The 20802-nt window shown below is 45.4% G+C and overlaps 2 protein-coding genes across 3 annotated transcripts; one reads left to right on the forward strand and one right to left on the reverse strand.

Moving 5' to 3' along the window:
- Window positions 1–7525: 7525 nt before the first annotated feature.
- On the forward strand, window positions 7526–12109 carry prss23 (serine protease 23). 2 transcript variants are annotated; one of them, XM_080840635.1, is made up of 2 exons: window positions 7526–7880; window positions 10241–12109. In XM_080840635.1, exon 2 carries the CDS (start codon window positions 10259–10261, stop codon window positions 11426–11428), a length of 1170 nt encoding a protein of 389 aa, XP_080696761.1. In that variant the 5' UTR covers window positions 7526–7880; window positions 10241–10258; the 3' UTR covers window positions 11429–12109. The 2 variants fall into 2 exon arrangements, with proteins under 2 accessions (XP_080696761.1, XP_080696762.1); XM_080840636.1 differs by having other exon boundaries at window positions 7526–7844.
- Window positions 12110–13756: 1647 nt separating this feature from the next.
- On the reverse strand, window positions 13757–18453 carry cfl1 (cofilin 1). Its single transcript, XM_080840653.1, has 4 exons — window positions 18383–18453; window positions 14593–14891; window positions 14075–14151; window positions 13757–13916 (listed from the first exon to the last, which is right to left on the reverse strand). Exons 1-4 carry the CDS (start codon window positions 18383–18385, stop codon window positions 13798–13800), a joined length of 498 nt encoding a protein of 165 aa, XP_080696779.1. The 5' UTR covers window positions 18386–18453; the 3' UTR covers window positions 13757–13797.
- Between the last annotated feature and the right edge of the window lie 2349 nt (window positions 18454–20802).

Below are 20802 nucleotides of genomic sequence, written 5' to 3' on the forward strand. Positions count from 1 at the left end.
CACAGGGAGGCCTAATGTAGCGCAATAGGTCAGAACAATTACTAATACTTCCATACGTTTTAGTAAAATCATTGGATTTACCTGCACTATTTTCAGTCTAGTAATTGATTGATTCGTTTATTTATTTATTTAAATTGCCACTTTTGAGGACAAGTGTAATAAAGAGGATCTACCTTCATCAAAGCAACACACGTGAGAACAGACAACAAACATTTAAAAAAATAAAATAAGAAAGCAGTGGTTCTTTTTCGTCGTTTCGTCGTTTCTCTCTTGTTTTGTGTATCTCCTGTAGGGACCACACAGAACTCTGCATAGCAGCTGTCTGATGCTCTGCAATCTGCTACGTGCGTAACATCATTATTCATTACAGGCGACGGCGACCTGTGTTTGCTTGCTTGTTTTCTGTCTGATGCAGTTCAGTGCCTCAGTAGGGAAATGTCTCATTAAGGAGGAACAGGCTCTGAGCCCATTCCTCTGATTGGATGCTCCTGATCAGCATCTGCTAATTAGTTCTGGATGAGGATGTCTACAGATTTCACCATTTAATGGGGAGGAAGGGGGGGGGGGTGAATGGGTGGAGAATTTGAACTTAGCTGTGAAGCACTGAAGATCTGGCAGGGATCCCTGTTACTGCCTTACTTGTACACTCATACACACTTGCGTTTCCATGGCGAAGCTCTTTGTTCAACAGGGAGTGGCTGCAGCGGGACCGATAAAATTCCAGAACATTCCAGAGAGGACTCAGGTGGCCCTTGCCGTGCTCCACTGCCCCCCCAGCATGCCTGCGCTGACAGATGAGTGTCCAAGCAAGGGGCACTGACATGGCTCTGTACACGCAAGCCTGCCTGCCTGCCTGCCCACGCGGAACACTGGCCAAACACAGGCTGATCATATCACCACTCAGGAACTCCAGCTGGAGTCCTAATGGTGGGATTTACCAGGGGATCAGGCCATTGTTGGTAAAAAGAACCTTCCGGCTTTAACTCTCACCTGCATCTAACGCAACTCTCTGGAGCAGTTCAGCCAGGGGTCGGCTGTAAATAGCTTGGACCGTCGTTGCCTCACAGGAGAACTGTTCCACTCCGCCTGATGTCTTGGCTTCAAATCCTCCTCTGAATGTGAATGTTCTCCCCCCCCCCCCCCCCCCCCCCCCTTGCACACACTGTTGTGTTTAAATCATTTCTTATTTGATTGTTTTTCAGTGCTTACAACTAGAAGAAGAGGGTGGAGGCCGGGAGGGTGGCATTGAAGACGGGGAAATAACTGGCGTCCGTCTAAATTAAGTCCCACGTGTAGGTTGACACGCTGAAAACCTGAAACCTAATCTGCATGGGAAGTTGTCTCTGACGTGAGACAAACACATGAGCGACGACGGTATGTGTCCCATCTGTGATCTCACTCTTGAGTGGTTCTGATTCACTGAACCTGATTGGCACAGCAGAAGCAATGCATGGCTCTCTCGTCTTCAGTATCGCCCACTAGTTTGAGTCCCAGACATACACACAGGCATGTTACATTGTGAGTCTGGGCATTTGAAAAGCCTGACTCAGATATAAACAATATGTTGCTACATAACAGAGACTCTGTTTGAATGTGCTCCTGCAGTTTGAAGCTTGCACTGAACAGAAGGGGTCTCTGGCACGTAGTAATTCGACTCCTCTTTGATGAAGGAGTTGGCTAACTTCATCCCTCGCGTCGTGCGCTGCGTCTAGCTTGTGGACTTTCCTGCTCCCCTCCATGCTGATCACAGGGCCGGGTGCAACCGCGGATGCGCTAACTGAGCGGCCATGATCCAAACGGTGTTCATTAATCTGCCATCACAAGTTCCTGCAATTTGTTTGCTCAGCTGCCTGGATGACCTCCACTCCCATCCACTTTACATCTTCATTCATCTTGGCAGGATCCACTTGGGACAAAGATCATCTCTGTTTGATTTGAGAAAGAAATGAGAGACATTCAGCTGAGAGAGAGAGAGAGAGAGAGAGAGAGAGCGAGAGGGAGAGAGAGAGAAAGACAAAGACAGAGAGGAGAGAGAGAGAGAGAGAGATAGAGCAAAGGAGAGAGAGAGATGTGGAATGTTCTCAGGAAGGGTGTATCGGCCTCAGTCAGAAGTGTTAGCCTTTGAGTCGTCCTCAAAATGCAAAGGCGTCATGTTTTGCGACTATGACCTCCAGGTTTTTCCCAGGGTCAAAGCTATTGGTTTGTGCTGGTGTGTCTGGAGTTCCTGCAGGCTCCCAGTAGAGGAGGATCTGTTCGTGTAGAGCCCTAGACTGGAGCACACATCCCCCCTTGCAGCTGGCTTCCCCTGTGGATGCATTGCCAGGCAGATGATTCTGTGTCACAACCTCTCGGAGAGAGAACAGAGGGAGAGTCGACAGAGATGGCAGTCTGGGAGACGTAGATCCCTCTCCGCCTCTCTGGTTTCAATTTATGCGAATGTTTGTTCTATGACAACGGGGGACATGAAGGGCCTTGGTTGTGTTTAGTTGTGCAACGTGATTTGTTTTTGGCTTCATCGTATTTAGCCATTGCAAAAGTTAACAGAGTCTAGCGGTTTTGTGAACAGAAATTGTCGCAATTACAGGCAACCACAGATATATTTCTTAGAGTTCAACATCCTATGTGCTAACTTATTTAAGAGGCATTATCTGTGAGGCTACACTCATCAGCAAACTAATGCAGCCCCTAAAACTACTGAATAGCTGAAAGAATAATTGTTAGCACTAGGAAGGCGTCATCAGCACTTGCTCAAACACATCTGAAAATCAGGGTATGGCATCCACTCACTGTGCATGTTTGCAATATGCTTTCATAGAGTAGCACACTGCTCAGGTCACTATGTATAACAGAGCTAAATCCCCACCCAAGGGGTGAGATCAGGGGTACAGGCTGCAGTGTGCGTGACAGTGTATGCAAAACACCAAACCTGTGAAAAGTACCAGGCATTGGACACCCAAGTGTGGCAATGTGTGTTTCATCAGCCGACTGCTGGCACAGGAAAAATAATGAACCTTTTCTTTTAGACGCGTCTCATTGCAAGTCACTGCAGATCCATGTGCATGCCAGCCTGTTTGTCTTGGCCTGGGGATGCAACGAGACACATAATAATTTTCTGACATTGTAATTAGATGTGAATTTCCAATTTGTAAGTCTCTTGCATCTCGGATCACTTGCCTTAACCCATGTTGGCACTTTTGGAGTCAGTATTATGCTTCCTCAGGCTTCATCATCAAACTCATGCCCAAATAATGCTTCTCTTTCAAGAAATGTTTACAGTTTGATGAAATATTCGGTCAAGCAAATTATCTTGTGTCACCAATTGAAGAACATCAGGTAAAATTAAGCGGCTAAAAATAAAAGACAACAATGAGATCCACCCACGCCCAGGCCAGACTCTGAGGCGCTCTGATCTGTTAACTTCAGCATGTCCTCAGTCCATCATGAAGCCGATACTGTTTGAAGTTGTCTGCTCTCTGGCGTGATAACAAGCCTACTGAAGATTCTTGAAACAGTATCCAAGAACGACCGTCCAACCCTATAGCCGTGCCAGCATGCCAGGTCTGCCTCACACTTGCAGTGATAAGAATGATTCATCGAGCATTCCTGCTCTTGTTTTCGCTAACGGTGTTTTCCCCCGTTTTCCACTCTCCACTCTCCTCTCTGTGCTGCCAAACTGAAGATGACCTCATTCTGCAGGGGAAGAGTAGCTCCATGCGTACCCTGTAGGCCCGGCAGGAGTACTAGGGAGCGCAGGAAAGAGCAGACGCAGCGGTCGGTGGAGTGATGAACAGATGAATAGCTTCATTTTTAAATAGCATCACTGGGGAAGAGAAGTCACTTTGTTGTTTTCAGATAAAAGAATGGTTTTGTAATGGAAAAGAACACAGGCCAAGTCTCTCTCACACAGGCATGTTATTGGAAAGACCAATAATGAGTGTGAGGCCGTTTCACAAGAGCAAAGAAACAGGGAGATGAAGTGGGCCTGAACACTAGGGCTGCTGAACACGCTGAGAAGCCTGTGGTGTGGCTGCGAGGAGGGAGAAATAAAAAACCCAAGGCTGTCATAAAAGCAGGCTGAGCAGGACGTAAAGAAGGGGAGAGTGCAGTGAAGTGCAGAAAGGGGACATTGTTTGTGTTCACAGCCCAGGGAACTGCTGAAGAGCTACTGGGAGACCGTGGCATTCCGAGGACCACATTAAACTTAGAGGGATGGTAATCTCAAGCTGGGAGGGTCAAGAGCACGGGCTGTTGTTATGAAAGGTTCACTCTTCTACTGTGAGCCCGAACCACTGGCTAGTTACTGGGGCCAATTATGGGATTAAGGGAGCACAGAGAGAGCCCTGTGATCTTGTTAATAATCCCCACTCACATTGAGAGCTGTTGTAAGACAGCCGGCGTGTCAGCTGAGCAATCACAACAGGACAGACTACCCCACCGGCCCACCGGCCACCCAGTGGAGCACTGCACCTGCGCACCAGTGATGCACTGGGCTCCAGGCGGCCTGCTGTAGGCAGCGACTGTACACTCGGCACGGTGGCAGGCTCTTGGTTTGAATGTGGAGATGTGTACTAGAGAGGGTGCTTGAGCAGGGGGAATGGGGCATGTAATCCAGTCGGCTGTGCTGTTGGGATACGGAACATAAAAGAATGACAGAGGAAAAGGTCTGCACAGTGTTTGTGTGCTTGTGTGTGTGTGTGTGTGTGTGTGTGTGTGTGTGTGTGTGTGTATATGTATGTCTGTTTTGTATATATGTGGATGTGAGGGTTTCTTTCTGTGTGAGAGTGATCAGGATGAAATGTCTGATTGTGCAGGCTGGCTCAGTGAAGTTGTGTTTAACAGAGCTGGGACAGGAGTCCTCCCCTGAGGGAAGGAGATATAGACTCCTAAAAGAACTCTATAGCCCATTAGGGTCTTCTCCGCTTACAGCGCCAAAAAAATCCTCCATTTCAGTGGCACTCTGACGGAGCACCTTAGCAATTCTAATAGGTTACAATGTTGCACACGGGGTATGAATAGAATGCCACAGAAGCTTGCTCTCACACAGGCTTTGACTTGTGCTCTCTAAGGCGACTGTTTCCATGGAAATTGTCGGTATGCCTTGTTCACACATACCCTGTGCTTAGTCACACATATGGAATCTTTACAGTTTCCTCTCAGCTGCATCAATTCTACACCATCTCCCTCGGGAGTAATTGGATTCACCCAAGCAGCTGCCGTAAACGGACTTAAAGACACCCTGAGGATGTGTGCCTTTAGAGCTTCTGTGAAGTCCTTAAATCAGCCTCTGTAGTTCTGCGAAATCCTTATGTACTGGTGGTGCAACTGGATGTGATGCCTTGACTGTTTGTGTAAGACTACTCTCTGCACATTTGTAAGGGGTGAGACGGACTGCGGAGTGTTCCAGATTTAGCCCATCACGCGTAGGCCACTTAATTGAATGTCTGCTGTGTTTGCGCGAGTGAATCATAAACACGGAGTGACCACAGTGCAGGACACTGACTGTGGGAGACCATGGAGGCGTTGACCTTTTAAAGACACATCTCTGATGTCAGAGGTGAACCGAAAGGGGGATTCTGGACAAGTGGAGTTGTGGTGGCAGGAGGCACTCCCCCCCTCCGCCCTCCCGACGCACCGTGTACTCCTTCACCCCACCATCCACCATCCACCCCCTGGTCCCCAGCAGGTCTGAGGCGTGAAGCCAGGACAGGTCAAGAACAACAAGCTTACTGTACAGGGAGCTGGGGACTGTCCAACAAAGTGGATTCCAGTTCGCTTGGAGACTGTTAGGGAGTGTGTGTCGGTTGGCGACTGGAGTGTGTGTAATGCTTGGAGACTGTTAGGGAGTGTGTGTCGGTTGGCGACTGGAGTGTGTGTAACGCTTGGAGACTGTTAGGGAGTGTGTGTTGGTTGGAGGCTGTAAGAGAGTGAGTGTAACGCTTGGACACTGTTAGGGAGTGAGTGTAACGCTTGGAGACTGTTAGGGAGTGTGTGTCGGTTGGAGACTGTAAGAGAGTGAGTGTAACGCTTGGAGACTGTTAGGGAGTGTGTGTCGTTTGGAGGCTATAAGAGAGTGAGTGTAACGCTTGGACACTGTAAGGGAGTGTGTGTCGCTTGGAGACTGTTAGGGAGTGTGTGTAACGCTTGGAGTCTGTTAGGGAGTGTGTGTGTCGCTTGGAGACCATGAGGGAGTGTGTGTCTGTGTTTTACTGCTAATAACAGGCTGAGGAGGAGAACAGTGCCCACATGTGACTGCCTCTGGCTCTTTTAGGTGAGTGTGTGTGTGTGTGTGTGTGTGTGTGTGTGTGTGTGTGTGTGTGTGTGTGTGTGCCTCTGGCTCTTTTAGGACTGTTTTCCATTGCAACTGGAGGTGGCCGATGCAATACTCGGGGAGCATGAAGGGGAACAAGTGCACCAGACAAATGGAGCAGATGGTTGCTTGCCAACACAAACTCGCACAGAGGGGATTCTCTCCTGCGTGCCATGAACCCCCCCCCCCCCCCCCCCCCCCAGGCGAGTGATACCATCGTTGTGCTTTGCTTTCTTGTGGTTGCTCACCAATTCGCACATGCTCGAACAAGACCTTTCCCAGACTTCCGGTCAGGCTGTTCGCTGCTCCCACAAGACTGAGCCCACAACTTCCTGGTGACTCACTGCTTGATTGTCTCTCCCGATGTCCCCACAACAAAATGTTCATGAACACCACTGACCTGAGATAGCCAGTGTGGACAACATACAAGTTTGTGTGATTTCCATCTGTCTGAAACATAAGTATCCTGTATGGTGATTGTCAGAAGTCAGTTGGACACCAGGCCAAGTGAGCACATGATGGATCAAACAGTTCTTCAGTCAGATGTTCATTCAGATTTTGGACTGTGTGTCTTCGGGTCTCTCTGAAACACTTTCTGTGTGAGTAACACATCTGTTCCGAAGGCGTGGTGGTGAGCTCAGGGACAGGCTCTCCACAGGACAAGGGGAGAACGTCTCAAATTCCACATATATGCATGAGGTGTGAGAAGAGGACTTCAATAAGATCAAGGTCAGAAGGTTATGCAAATTGGTGGATCTACCATCTTAGCCACAACGTGCCCAGACATCTCTGGAATTTAGCCAGCCAGTGGACTGCCATGGACCCTCAAGGCCACTCGTTCAACTAAAGTTTGAAATATCTTTGAAAAGATGTGCTAGTTTTAGGTATTTTGTCCTATTCTGTGATACAAATGACAACCCATTAGCCATTGCATCAAAGACATCCGATTTATTATCTCAAAAATAAATTAACGATATACATTTGTTAGCTGAGTATTCATCTATATTTTCGTGGAGTTATTGGAATTACCACCCCTATATTTATTAAACCTTAGTCATCTATTTGTTATTTTATTCCCACAACAAGCACAATGAACTTGAACCACAGTTGTGATGCATCTCATAGTAACAAGAAGCCCTCCCACAACCAATCCCTTAAGTTATGAGAAATAGAGACTCAAACTTTTGGGCTAGTTGTAACGGCACTAGGACCGTGTTAGCAAGCGCAGCAGCGTCTTGTCGTGTATTCGCTATAGCAGCCGCGGTCCCACATTACTTCCAGTCGCCTGTCCCTCATGGGACGGAGGAACTGTACAATCCCATACGTGGAAAATATGCTACTTTGATTCCCACCATTCGCAGAACGAGGATAGACGAGGCTCAAGACTGATCAAACCGTCATTAAAATATTATTGCCTATCTGGCGAATCTTGTGGACTGCTGGACCAGCTGGACCTGTCAAAATCTCTGGCGAGATGGGACTTCACTTGAGAATTAACATACCCGGTGTTCTTGAGGAAGAGGAACATGACTGAAATGTAAACGAATGTCGTTTTGGATTTTCTTATCATCAGGTAGAGTATCACTCTTACGTTCTACATTCTTACGCTCTCCTGACCAGCTTCGTCAGACATTATTTCATGCGTTGTCTATTGAAATGAACAGTTTGAGGCATGAAGTTTGCTTTCACCAAGGGCCCTTTTGGCTCTTCTGTCTAACTAGAATATGCAGTTACAAATATTCCAAACTCTACTTAGTGTGGAATGTTTGAGAACAATGAACAAACTTTGACGAGTGTAGCTACGTTTTTTCTTAACGGCGAACGGTTTGTGTAGAGAAAGTGGGGATTGGGCAAACAGAGCTTGTTGTCCTTTAGTTTACCAACAACACTAGGAGTGGACACTGGATTGCTGAGTATTCAAACATCTAAGAGATAACAAAAGACGAGGTGGGTGGGTTTCTGGGCAAACCTGTGATCTGGGAAGCAGGTTCTTCTCAGGGAATTCCAGAGGCGTCAGAAGGGGGTCAAAGATGTGTTTAAGGCATGGTTGAAGAAAATTGTTAAGAGGAGTGAAGAGCAAGGGCAACATATGCACAACATTAATAATTCAGTTGCCACCAGTGATAATAAAGGTCTTATTGCCGGGAAAACGAAACTTTAAATACTAATCTTTGTGTCATGACGATTTTTATGTGTGAGTTAGTTATTGACCTGTAGGTGTGGCAATATAGGCTAATTCATAATTCAAATGTTGTTAACAATTTTGAGTTAATTCTAGTGGTTCAGATTCATGTAGGTAGGTAAACACTGTCGAAAAGTTCTAATTGAATCATTGTTGAACATTGTTGTCATCCACACCATACAGTATATCATGGTGTTTTATCGTCAGTCTACAAGAAGACAAGAGTGATGTTAAAAAAATCACTTAGGGTAGGATCCATGTAATGTGGGGTTAGCACGGGGCGTGCCGGGTGACCCCGTCTCCAGCTCTGCTTGAGTTCAGCTCATCAGGTTCATGTCTCGACCTGTGCAGACTCACTCTCAAACACCTGCGCCCACTTTTGACACAACACCCTAAGGGCCTATATTCGTACCCATCATATATCTATATTTGTCAGTGCTAGACTCACGTGCATGCGTACACACACTCTCTCTCTTTCTCACACACACACACACACACACACACTCACTCACTCTCACACACACACACTCACTCATACATACACACACACACACACACACACATTATAGCTACATTTTAGAAATTTTAATATAGAATAGAATATGCTTATCTGAAACATAAGCACTTAAAATGATGTAATGGCACTTGTCTTCTTGTAATGAATTGAAAACAAAATCCCCATCAAATTAGATACTATTACTGGAAAATATACTGACTTTGTATGCATTCTCCTTATAACACATAGTTTACCAGGCAGTCCTACATATTTTCCACATTTGTGGAGGCACCTACGCTAAAACTGCTTTATAAAATCTAGATAACCGACAGGAACCGTTTTTATTCAGTCAGTGGCACTGATGTGACTTCTTAACGACTATAAAGGTTGTCTTGGCAGTATGGACAGAGGACAGTGGCATGGAAAGAGCAGGGAGTGCACACACACACCACACACACACACATGAATCCAAGCTTGACAGACTTGAATCCAAGCTTGAAAAGCTGCGTCCATACTGACAAAGGATGGAGCTGGGGACTTGGTGTGTTAAAGCAGCAATACGGAATTCTGTTCCAAAACTAGTAAGCTTAGTACTTCAAATGCATGCAAAAACCTTGCAAACACCACCAACAGCCCAGCTGACACTGATAGAAGCTTGCCAACCCACTAACTGGTGTGTTTTGGCAGTCTAGCTGGAAATGTCATGCATGTGAAAATGTTTTCTTCATTTTTGCCGGGGGTTCCAGCCCGTTACACAGAACAACATAGGGCATATCTAAGATGGCTAGTGGGGAAGACATAGGTGTTTATCTGTCCTTCACATGACCATATGCAATCAAAATGAATTTTAGGATGGTACCAAAACAAGTTGCCTATAAAACCATACCTCAAAAAGTGTCAAATTGTTGCATAGTGTTACTTTTATAAAGATGAAACTGGGGACTTGATCTGTTAATTAAGGTCTTGTAGCCTGCATAGCCTGCAGTAACTCAGCTGAAATATGGCAGATGGATAAAATGGAGGAGATGTGAACTGCCATGGTATGTGTTGGACTGCCAAATCTGTTGACCTGGCATGCAAGGCATCATAAATCAGATTAGCCGCCTGCTGATGGCCAAGCCTGAATGGTACCTTTTCACTGCTGCCAGAGCTAATAGGATCATGATTTTTAAAAACGTTCCTTAGCCGCTGTTGATGCTGCAGATGTTTTTGAAATCTGAAAGATGGTGTGACTGTTTTCAATGTTTCCTTTTAGGACAGCCTACGAACAGCCATGACACTTGATCCTCCATCGATGTCTTCTCGTCTCCCCTGCGCCCTCCTGCTCGTCTGTCTTCTGCTCCCGCTGTCGCGCGTGTCCTGTGCCCTGCCTCACCAGCCTGCGCCCCACATCCCTTCCCTGGTGGCGCACGTCCCCCTGCCCCTCTCGCGCTCCCGCTTCAGTGCCCAGGCCCATCTGGACTTCACCACACACTGCAACGCCAGCTGCTTCCACCGGGGACAGGGAGAAGGGAGGGAGAAGCTGACGGAGCAGCTGGCCTTCGAGACGCTTTACGCTGACGGCTCACGCACCCTCACCGCCGTGGACCTGGACGAGGTCGAGGCGTCCGAGAGGAGGGACGAGCCCGCAGTCCCCGTTTTAGCCACAGGGGGGAGCAGGGCCTCTGGCAGGCGGCAGAAGCGGCAGATCTACGGGGCCGACGGGCGCTTCAACATCCGCGGCGACCACTTCCTGTTGGACTATCCCTTCTCCACGGCGGTGCGCATCTCCACCGGCTGCACGGGGGTCCTCGTGTCCCAGCGCCACGTTCTCACCGCAGCCCACTGCGTGCACGACGGCAAGGATTACGTGAAGGGGGCGCGCAAACTCAGGGTGGGCTTCCTGATCCCGCCCTCGTCCCTGGGCAATGCCACCCTGCTCAGCACTCCCCCCAAGAAGAAGCCTCTGGTGCGTTGGGTGCGCGTCAGGCGAACCCGTGTCCCCAAAGGCTGGATCCAGGGGCCCCAGGAGGTCAGCATGGATTTCGACTACGCCCTGCTGGAGCTGCGTTGGCCCCACCGCCGGCCCTTCATGCGGATGGCCGTGGCCCCCTCAGCCCAAGACCTGGCCGGCAAACGCATCCACTTCTCCGGCTTCGACAGCGACCGGCCCGGGGAGCTGGTGTACCGCTTCTGCCCGGTGGAGGACGAGTCCAACGACCTGATCTACCAGCACTGCGATGCCCGGCCGGGGGCCAGCGGCTCCGGGGTGTACGGTCGCGTGTGGGACGACGGCTTGGAGCGCTGGGAGAGGAAGGTCATTGGGATCTTTTCAGGTCACCAGTGGCTGGAGATCGACGGGGAGAACCGGGATTACAATGTGGCTGTGCGCTTCACCCCACTCAAGTTTGCGCAGATCTGTTACTGGGTGCATGGGAACCAGATGGACTGCAGTAAAGACTGATGTGAGACAGCGTGATTGATGACAACAAAGGACAAAGATATAGCAGTGCCTGTTATTTCGTATTTTCGCCGGTCTGTAGTGAGCTTTAATGTGGTTTAGAGTCCATGTTAGTCTTTGTAGAACACTATTCCCCCCTAAACTATGTTTCTACATTTTATTTAATCCAAATTGGATCTGAGAATTTGACTTACATTACCCTTGTGCCTGATTAAGGTTACTGAACAACTCTTTCAGTACCTTTGCTGCAAATTCATCAAATTACCCAAGTGTCATAAAAATGTTTCCATCTGATGATAATCTGATTTTGCACTTTCGATCTTAAACACCCCCTCAATATTGTTCTGAAACCACTGACATTTGTGGGGGGAAATCAAATGACGGAGAGTCTATGTTTTGCCCTAGATTTTACTCACATCTTCCTTTTGAGCTACACCTTCTGTGATTTTGATATTCTGTTCATGTATCTGACTCACTGGTCATTGACATTTCACACTTCTTATTTCAGATTATAATGGTTCATATTCAATTCAGCTAATGTAGTTGTTGTACATGGGACTGCGTAAAATTGATAGCTTCAAAGGGCATGGTTTTGGGGGAAACTTGATGTTGGATATAAAATTATTTAAAATGCTTCTATTTTAATTAAAGATGTCTATCTGAAATGTCTGTCTTGAAAGTAATTATGCAACCATTCATTCGACAAATATTGTAACAATATCAATATCATTTTTCGACAAACAAGCACCATCCGCTAAAATCATGTCAGTGCCCTCAGAGAACGGATAGATTAAAAATGGGTGTATGGTGCCCTCTTGTGGTCAAACATTGAATAGATCTGTACAATATAGTTAAGCCTTTAGAACGGCAATAGCGATCGTATAATGACTCAAGTTGCTCGCAAAATATATTGAAGACTCTGGCCGTCGGCAACCAGGGCGGTTTTTCGACTACTACTGAGGTCAAAAGTTAAGACGGTGATGTCACGCATTAGTATTGTCAGAAAACGAAGTCAAATGGCGATCCAAGTCAGACCATAGAGCTCCATGAATCAAGCAGGGTTAATGGCGTTCTTAATTCCCATGTCACAAACGTATCCAAAGATTCAATCAAATGTGTCGATGTATGGCCGTTCATTGGGAGTTTGTCACCACAGAATCCAATGCATTTCCATCACAGTGGATAAAAGAATGTATGACGTGGGATCAAACAGCATGACGCTGGATGTAGGGCAGTCATTATCTTGAAGTGGTGAATGCCAAGGCAGCAAAAAAAAAAAAAAGATATAGATATATTTGTGTTGCACACAAAAATGTCTAAGTTTAAGTATTCAAAGACAGGGCTTTAAAATAGAAAGCAACCCAAATCGTAGTGTAGACTGACCCACACAAAACGTTGTGGCGATTCAAGTCTCAGGGACTGCATTTAGTAGCAAAATGAAACAAGTCATAAATTACGACATACAGTCTTCCACTCAAAAAGCAGTTTGAAAATCAAGCAGAGACAGGGAGTAATTTAGTGCCTTTTTTATTAGAGATAAGGAGACAATACAAAACATCCACAAGCCAATAACCCTCGTAAGATCTGTACACCGGCTGGTCAAAACACTCACTCCCTAACAACCTTCAGCTCCTTTCAAACAGACTTTACCTACCAGTTCCTACAATTTTTCAGTTCTTAATTTCTTCGCTTTGAAACACAAGTGAAGAGAACGTATTCAATATTATAACAATGATGCCCTGGTTTGAAACTTGGAAATTGTTGGGAAATAAAAAGAAAAAACCCAACAAAAATGGGGTAGGGTGGGGGATAAAAGGCTATGATTTATTAAAAAAAAAAAAAAAAAAAAAAAAAAAAAGTTTCCCAGAATGCTTTTTGTTCACGTGCAATCATTCTTTTGGAGTGAAATGTTTTCCTTTCTTTATACTTCATAGTCTCAAGTGCACACACATACAAAAACATACCAAGAGGTTTGGCAAAAAAGGGAAGGTAACAAAAACGGTTATAAACCGTATTTTGCAGGATTCAATTGTTGTAAATTGCAACGTTTGCTGCCCTGTCCGACTCTCCAGCACTTTGTAAATGGAACTCAGAAAGAACAAAAACCTGTCAGCACATAATCACTTCTCAAGTTATTATCCTCCATATTTTTTTTAAAATCTTCATTGTCTTTTTCCTTTTTGCTCTTTTGTGTTTTTGTTCCTTGAATATGAACCAGAATGACAGCCTAAAATTGTGTGGAGTTTGGAAACGGCCACCCTCACCCACCCCACCCGCAAATATTGCCCCTTTACAGTCCCACCAATGATCCTGCCCCTCCCGCTGCCCCACCCTGATGGAATGAACAGCTACACCCCGCAGGGAGGTCGTCCTCATTCGCTGAGGGGTTTCCCCTCCAAGGAGACCACCGATGAGCCGCCTAGCTTCTCAGCCAGACTCCTTCGGTCTTTGATGTCGTCCAAACCGTTCAACTGCCACTCGTGTTTGATGCCTGCAAAATCAACCAAATGGGTTTTAGGTACATAAGCAGGAAACTAACGGACATTAGAAGGAAAGTAAAAATCACATTACTAAGCCTAATCGTTACGGAAGAAGTCACTTTTGAGGCCTAAGAGAAAACCTGCTCCCGTGGTGGTAATGGTGACTCACCTGTGAACTTCTTCTTGATGGCATCCTTGGAGCTTGCGTAGATCATCTTGCTTTTCAACGGAGCGGTGTCTGGAGCCCTAAAACATAGGGAAAAACAAAAAAAAAGCTTAGAAACAGTACACTGGACTCCCATACCTCACCTAAGATCAAATTCAAAGTTTAAGTAACATGCTATGCATCCAACAGTATGAAACACCTATTTTTCCATATATTTCCAATTACTCTTCTATATTTAGGTCTAATCACATGCTGAACCCCCAATGACCTAAAAATGCAACTTGCAACACACTGACGATGGCTTAGGCCTAAACGCGTCTGTGAATAAACTGGTCTTAATGAAATAGCAATGAGAAAAGCTTGAGTGCGTTTTTTTCTCTACTCCAAGATAACAATCTTTTACTCGCACCCAAAGTCGCCTTTATTTTGGAAGTAGAGCGCGCCTATCCCTACAAACACTAAAAACGCAACTTCTCAACCTCCCCATCATCTGGCTGAGGGTAACACTGAGCTCCACTCACCAGAAGATGAAGACCAGGTCCTCTTTCTTGGTCTCCTTGGTCATGAACGTGGCGTCGTATAGGGCGTAGCGGCAGTCGTCGGGGGGCAGCATGTTGACCAGCTTGTTGTAGGGGTCGCCCTCATCGCCCTGCAGGATCTCGCGCCCTTCCTCAACGACGATCTTCTTCTCGTCGCTGCTCAGGCAGAAGAGGACCACCTTCTTCCTCTTCTTCTTCTCGTCCTCACTGAGGTTGGCTTTGCGCACCTTCATGTCGTTGAAGAGGTGGAGCACGTTCTCGTCTACTTTAACCCCAGAGGCCTGGCACAGAAACACAGAGGTCGAGGTTAGTCATGCCTTTTGTTACTATAGCAACATGCAACAATATTGCTTTGTGCTGAACATTTTAATTCAAACCAGTAAGACAGGCAGCTGATCTGCTGAAGCGACCGAGTCATACGTCATAGTACATTTTAGGGCCCCAGGCGGTTAGCAACTCCATTTAAAAAAACATGATGCACAACTTCTTAAAAAGGAGATGGCTCAAGATGGTTGGGCCAATGGATATTTGATTTAATCCGTCTATAGGTTGCACTTGCAAACAAGAACCACACAGTGGCAGCAGAGAGCTGAAACAGGATTGGGAACTCCCTGACAATGGATGTCACACTACAAGGTAGGTACTGTGGGGAAGAGAGTCTCTGAAGAAACTGGTATTAAAGAAAAGACAACGCTTCTGTTACTTGAACCTATAAGACTCATCACCAACATCTCCTAGCAACCTTGGGCAAGATTCTGAGTAGCATTCTCCCCCCCTCAGACAGCAAAGGACATGTTTGGGTGCAGCACAAAGCACACTATTCATCTCTGGAGATCACGTGACGCCCACTCAGTCACTGACAGGATGGCGTGGCATCAGAAACCGACTCAAGCCGAGAACAGAAGCACTTCCTCAAATGTTTGCAAAACACAACCAAACCTCGACTTAGAGAACCCAGGGAGAGTGAACAGGTCGCTAAAGCCTTCATGGCTACCTCTGAGCAAGGGGGAAAGTCAATAAAACTAGTCATGGCAAAGTTTAGGATTTACATTGGCTGACGATCTTAGTGTTAAAATAAATGCTGACTTTTGCTTACAAGTGCCAAATACTATGCCAGCACCTATACTGTGTCTCCACAGAAGGGAAGAGACAAAAAGAGTTCAGACAGAAACGACCCAGCCACACAAACAGACAATACAGCTACTGTGGGAATCACCTACAAAGAGTCTGAGTCACAAAGACCATAAACTCCACACCGGTCTTCTGATTCCCATTAGTTTACGCAACAGGAGACAAAGTCCACAGCAAAGGAATTAAGCAGCAGGTTAAGAGCTAACAGGGCAGTCCTGCACAATGCGCTCTTCTGCGTATGGCAAAGAGTTAGAGGCCAGCGAACGCCACAAGACAGCATGAGAAGAAAAGACGACAGCAATTTTGAGGAAGTATAGAGGAAGTCAGCCGTTGAAACAGCTTTTTTTCCTACCACAGTAAAAGCCTTAGACCTTAGTGGTCTTTATTGTGTGTGCATGTTGGTCCTTCAAATTAAAGTTCAAAGAGCACTTCCTTGTCTGCAGACAGGCCTCAGGTTGTTGTAGGGGCCAGCCGTCAGCAGCAGGGTGACCCACTTTAAAAGGAATGTGCGTGTGGTGAAGGGGTGTGGAGAGCTTTGCCAAGGGTGTGAGCACAAGAGCTGGTAGAAAGTGAGCATGTTCAGGCACCTATGCAATATGGGCCACAGGTCCCGACACAGGCCTGACAGTTCCACAACACATTCATAGTTCTACCACTGGTGTTTGTCTGACAGTCTTGGCCAAGACCAAAACATGGGGTCAGTTGTGATGCAAATCCATCAGGGCCATTTCGACAAAGGAAATTTTTCTAAATAGCAATATAAACCTTTTTAAAAATCAGACAAATAAAAGGTTCACAAGCTAAATAAATTCAGCCAGCACAGTGAATCCCCATCTGATACGGAGCCTAAGAGATGCTAGCCTCTTACTTCCAGTCAAAGTACCGAGTGACGTCTAATTCAAACGGTTCAGGTAACATCCCAACATAACACTCCGGATACTCACGCTATGATACACTAGGAAGCCTCATGACACGCGGTCATACAGAGTACAAGAGCAGGAAACAATACGGATAACTCCTAATGCTACGGGCTCATGTGTTTTAGTGACAAAGACCAAACAAGTTCAAGACAACAGGTTAGCCAGACATAAAAATAAATAAATAAATAAAGACAGCTGAATGTCCTTTAACCGGAACCGGCATTTCCTGCTTCCAAGAAAGCTCGCCTACCCTTAATAGGCCATGATCGAACACCGTTTTAGATTTAATTGAAAAGAACAGTTCGTGTTCGCACATATCACACTGCACTTAATCAAAAATGTCACACACACAAAAAAAAGAAAAATCACAAGAAGAGTGAATTTTCATGGGAGCAAACTGCCTTTAATTTAACAGGGGATGACTCAGTGTGAGACTAGACTGACATGTCAACATTCCGATGGCCATAATGCCAGGACCCAGAAATGTGCAACCCATGATCGAATGTTGCATTTTTTTCTGACTGGGTCAAGCTGGGCTTTCATAGAGCCGTGCGCTGCCCGGCCATTGTTTGGACAGCGAAAACAAAACGCATTCCACTCAAATTCATTGTAAAATTCGGAGGCGCACTTGACCAAGCGTACACGTTTCCAATAGTTCGATCGAACCTCTGTACTTCCGAATCACCGCAGCATTTGTCAAACCAGGAAGCGCATCGCCATCGTACACCCAGCTTGACACGCAGACAGGCCATTTTCCCCTTCAGCAAAGCAAATACCAAAAAACAAACAAACCTACATGTAAGCCGAAGGGGCTGAGCTGATAACCGCCTTTTATTTAATCCATCAACTGTATTTACCCATGTTAAGGCCGAAAGACAGTTGAGTGAACAGTTAGTCAGTTGAAACTGCACCGGGAATTAGGGTGGGGCCATGTATGCAGTCTTCCTTCATCTGCTAAATTAAGCCGCAAAACGTTAGTGTTATCATTAGACACACAAACGATTTAAAAAAAAAAAAACCATTATGCCATGATCATTAAACAACGTAAGGCCTAGGCCTGATATATGGTGCTCAGCACTGAAACAATTGTTCGTACGTGGAAAATGCTTGAGACAAGCATCCGGAGACAAAGGATGGAGTCGATTTGACTAGCTAGCAGGCTCGGCAACATTTGTAGCCTGCGGGTTAACTAGCCAGCAGAACGTCTACACTGAAATGCGATGCTGAAGAAGTCTCGTTTAACGGTAGCCAAAGAAAACTATCAAACGATACAGAAAAAGAGCACCTTGAAGAAATGGTGTTCAGATGACTGCTAAGATGGTAGTTCTGCTTGGGCAGAAAAAACCGGCCTACGGCCTGAATTTGCGGAAATAATGCGGGAGAGGAAATGGCGCCAGTTGTTTTTGGGTCGCTTCTTCTCCATCTTAACATTTCAGGCCAAATTCTAAGCATTCGATGAAGGGGAACAATTACACCTCTAGATCACACATGGACAAGAACAATGGGACAGTAACAGCCATGATGCAAACTATTTGAATCAAGTAGATTCCACACCAAACACTGCTCAACTCAGTCGGCGTAATTGATAAAGGCGTCAATGTTAGCGCTAACCTGGCCACTTGAAGAAGGTAGCTGACTACGTTACACTGATCACACAATATAGACTTGTAGCTTCAAGAGCCTTTAACCAAAGGTCGCAGAATTGTTAAATGTAAACGTACCATGGTTGTCTCTGTGCTAGTCGGCGTCTGACTGAGAATTGAATGAGCTGTGACGCGTTCCCCGGTTTCGCACACACTTTATACAATTCACGGGCGCGCCTTCCTACGCGTGCTTGGTGATGCTGGGTTGGGCGCGAGCATCTCAGGAAGAGAGTGATCACGAGTTGAATCAAGGAGTATGATGGGAGTTGGAGTTGGATGCCTCCTTGTTTTCACAAAAAACGTTAAGTGCACCCTAAAATAGTTTTTTTTCTTTCTAAATCTGTAACCTACATGATATGACTGTATTGTGATTAAAACGTCAATGCTGGTGTTAATATTGACAGCATATTGGCATTATTATACAAATCAGCATTTTATGGGTTGAAAATGGCTCATAGGCCACCTTTAAAATCATCCTGAATTGCAAAGTTGATCCAAGACCGATGCTGACGTAGAGCCAATTGCTTGGTACAGCTTTATGTCATGATATCAGACTCAGTCCAGTAAACTCTAAACCCCTCTTAAGTGCACCCTAAAATAGTTTTTTTTTTCTTTCTAAATCTGTAACCTACATGATATGACTGTATTGTGATTAAAACGTCAATGCTGGTGTTAATATTGACAGCATATTGGCATTATTATACAAATCAGCATTTTATGGGTTGAAAATGGCTCATAGGCCACCTTTAAAATCATCCTGAATTGCAAAGTTGATCCAAGACCGATGCTGACGTAGAGCCAATTGCTTGGTACAGCTTTATGTCATGATATCACTCAGTCCAGTAAACTCTAAACCCCTCTCCCCCTCCTCTCAGCCCCTCTCCCACCTCTTAGCATTTTTCAAATTATGCCATAGGTGGAGTTAGGGGTGAACTTACACTTTAATGAAAACATTTAGGTATGATAAGGGCACTGTGATGGGACAGTCATTTCATCCGCTAATTGTTGAATAAGAGGGAGGCTACCTATTCCATCAAGAGTCTAGGTCTAGGCTGTATAACGCACATCTGCGTAATTTTGCTAAATATTGTGGAACTGATTAGCATCCTGTTTAAGAAGACTGGACATGCAACAGCATCTTGCTTGTGTGTCTTGTTAAGATATTGTCATGCTTGTTTATAATTTAGATGTCTACAATGAGGCTACTATGTTCCCATTTAGTCTGTACACATAAAGGGTATTTAATGAAAGCATAACTGTCCCATCACATAAACCAGCCTATTGGCTTGGAGAATTTGGGTTGTTTAGGGGTAGATTCGAGCTGCTTTATCTATTTCTTTATTTTTTCAATTTTGTTTTAATAAACAACAAATAAGGTATACTACAGAACCCTTGTTACAAGTGTCGCAGTGGACCCAGACTATTTCCATCACAATTTGCCATGCCTCACCCTTTGTCAGTCTCTGCCCCCTTTAAGGTTCGCTTAACTCACTTCCAAATAAGGAAGCAAACGGTGACGGCCATGAACGCGCATCACCCAATCCCGTGCACACGACGCAGCTCGCGACTCTGATGGCCATATATGGAAACAAGGGCATTTCTATTCAACAGCGAAATTCACACAACGAGGCAGTGTGCATCATGCAGGGAAAAAGGAACGAGAGAAAGAGCCAATGAGGGGAAGAGGAAAAAGCAGGTTACCACTTTCATGGAAGATATGCGTTTTAAGTAGGCCTACTTAGAATCAACACGCTGAGAAATAAGAAATTATAGGTTATAAAACAAATAATGTTGATGTGCTTTATGTAGCCCTAGTCTACAGTCTTCTAACTTTGCAATGGTTCAGCGAATGTCGGATGCTGGCATGTAGCATTAGAAACGGAAATGATGAAATAATAAGATTACGACAAACCAAATCTTTTTATTATACCTACTTCATAAATGGTCACTATTAATCTGAACTGTATCAGAAACATAACAATTTCTTCTCTTGTTGGGTGCTGACACCTAGTGGCCACTGTAGTGCCATTTAAAGTAGACTATTGTCAGGTGATTTTGAGAGACAATATTGAAAAGGGTAAAAGAAAACGTTCCATGCTCAGGCCTGCATCTGCATTTTTGTAATGTATAATAGAGCTGATGTTGGGAAAGTGCTGGTATACACAAGCATACACAGGCTAGTTCCTTTTACAGTTAGAAAATAATATATAGGCTCACAGGCCTATTGGGTAAGGCCTATCATATTGTGGTGCAATGGAATATACAGGACCCTCAACTTAAGAAAAGATAAACCAAATAAATGTGCTTCTGCATCTGTATACAGTAGAGAAAGTAGATCATGTGAAATAAGAATGATCAGCACAGGATGGTGGAGAAATTAATTTACAAGTCAAGTCCATTCAAGTTTATTTATAAAGCACATTTAAAAACAACTCACGCTGACCAAAGTGCTGATACTTACGGGTAAATCAGACCTTTGATATTCAGACCCAACGTAT

Source organism: Sprattus sprattus, assembly GCF_963457725.1.
Source record: "Sprattus sprattus genome assembly, chromosome: 6".
Taxonomy (NCBI): Eukaryota; Metazoa; Chordata; class Actinopteri; order Clupeiformes; family Clupeidae; genus Sprattus; species Sprattus sprattus.

Bases quoted from the DNA above. Each gene is read 5' to 3' on its own strand.
- prss23 (XM_080840635.1), top strand. From the start codon at position 10,259: ATGACACTTGATCCTCCATCGATGTCTTCTCGTCTCCCCTGCGCCCTC.
- cfl1 (XM_080840653.1), bottom strand. The intron at 14,152-14,592 runs GTGAGTGGAGCT...CCTATGTTTTAG, and splicing joins GACCTGGTCTTCATCTTCTG to GGCTCCAGACACCGCTCCGT. The intron at 13,917-14,074 runs GTGAGTCACCAT...TTGATTTTGCAG, and splicing joins CATCAAGAAGAAGTTCACAG to GCATCAAACACGAGTGGCAG.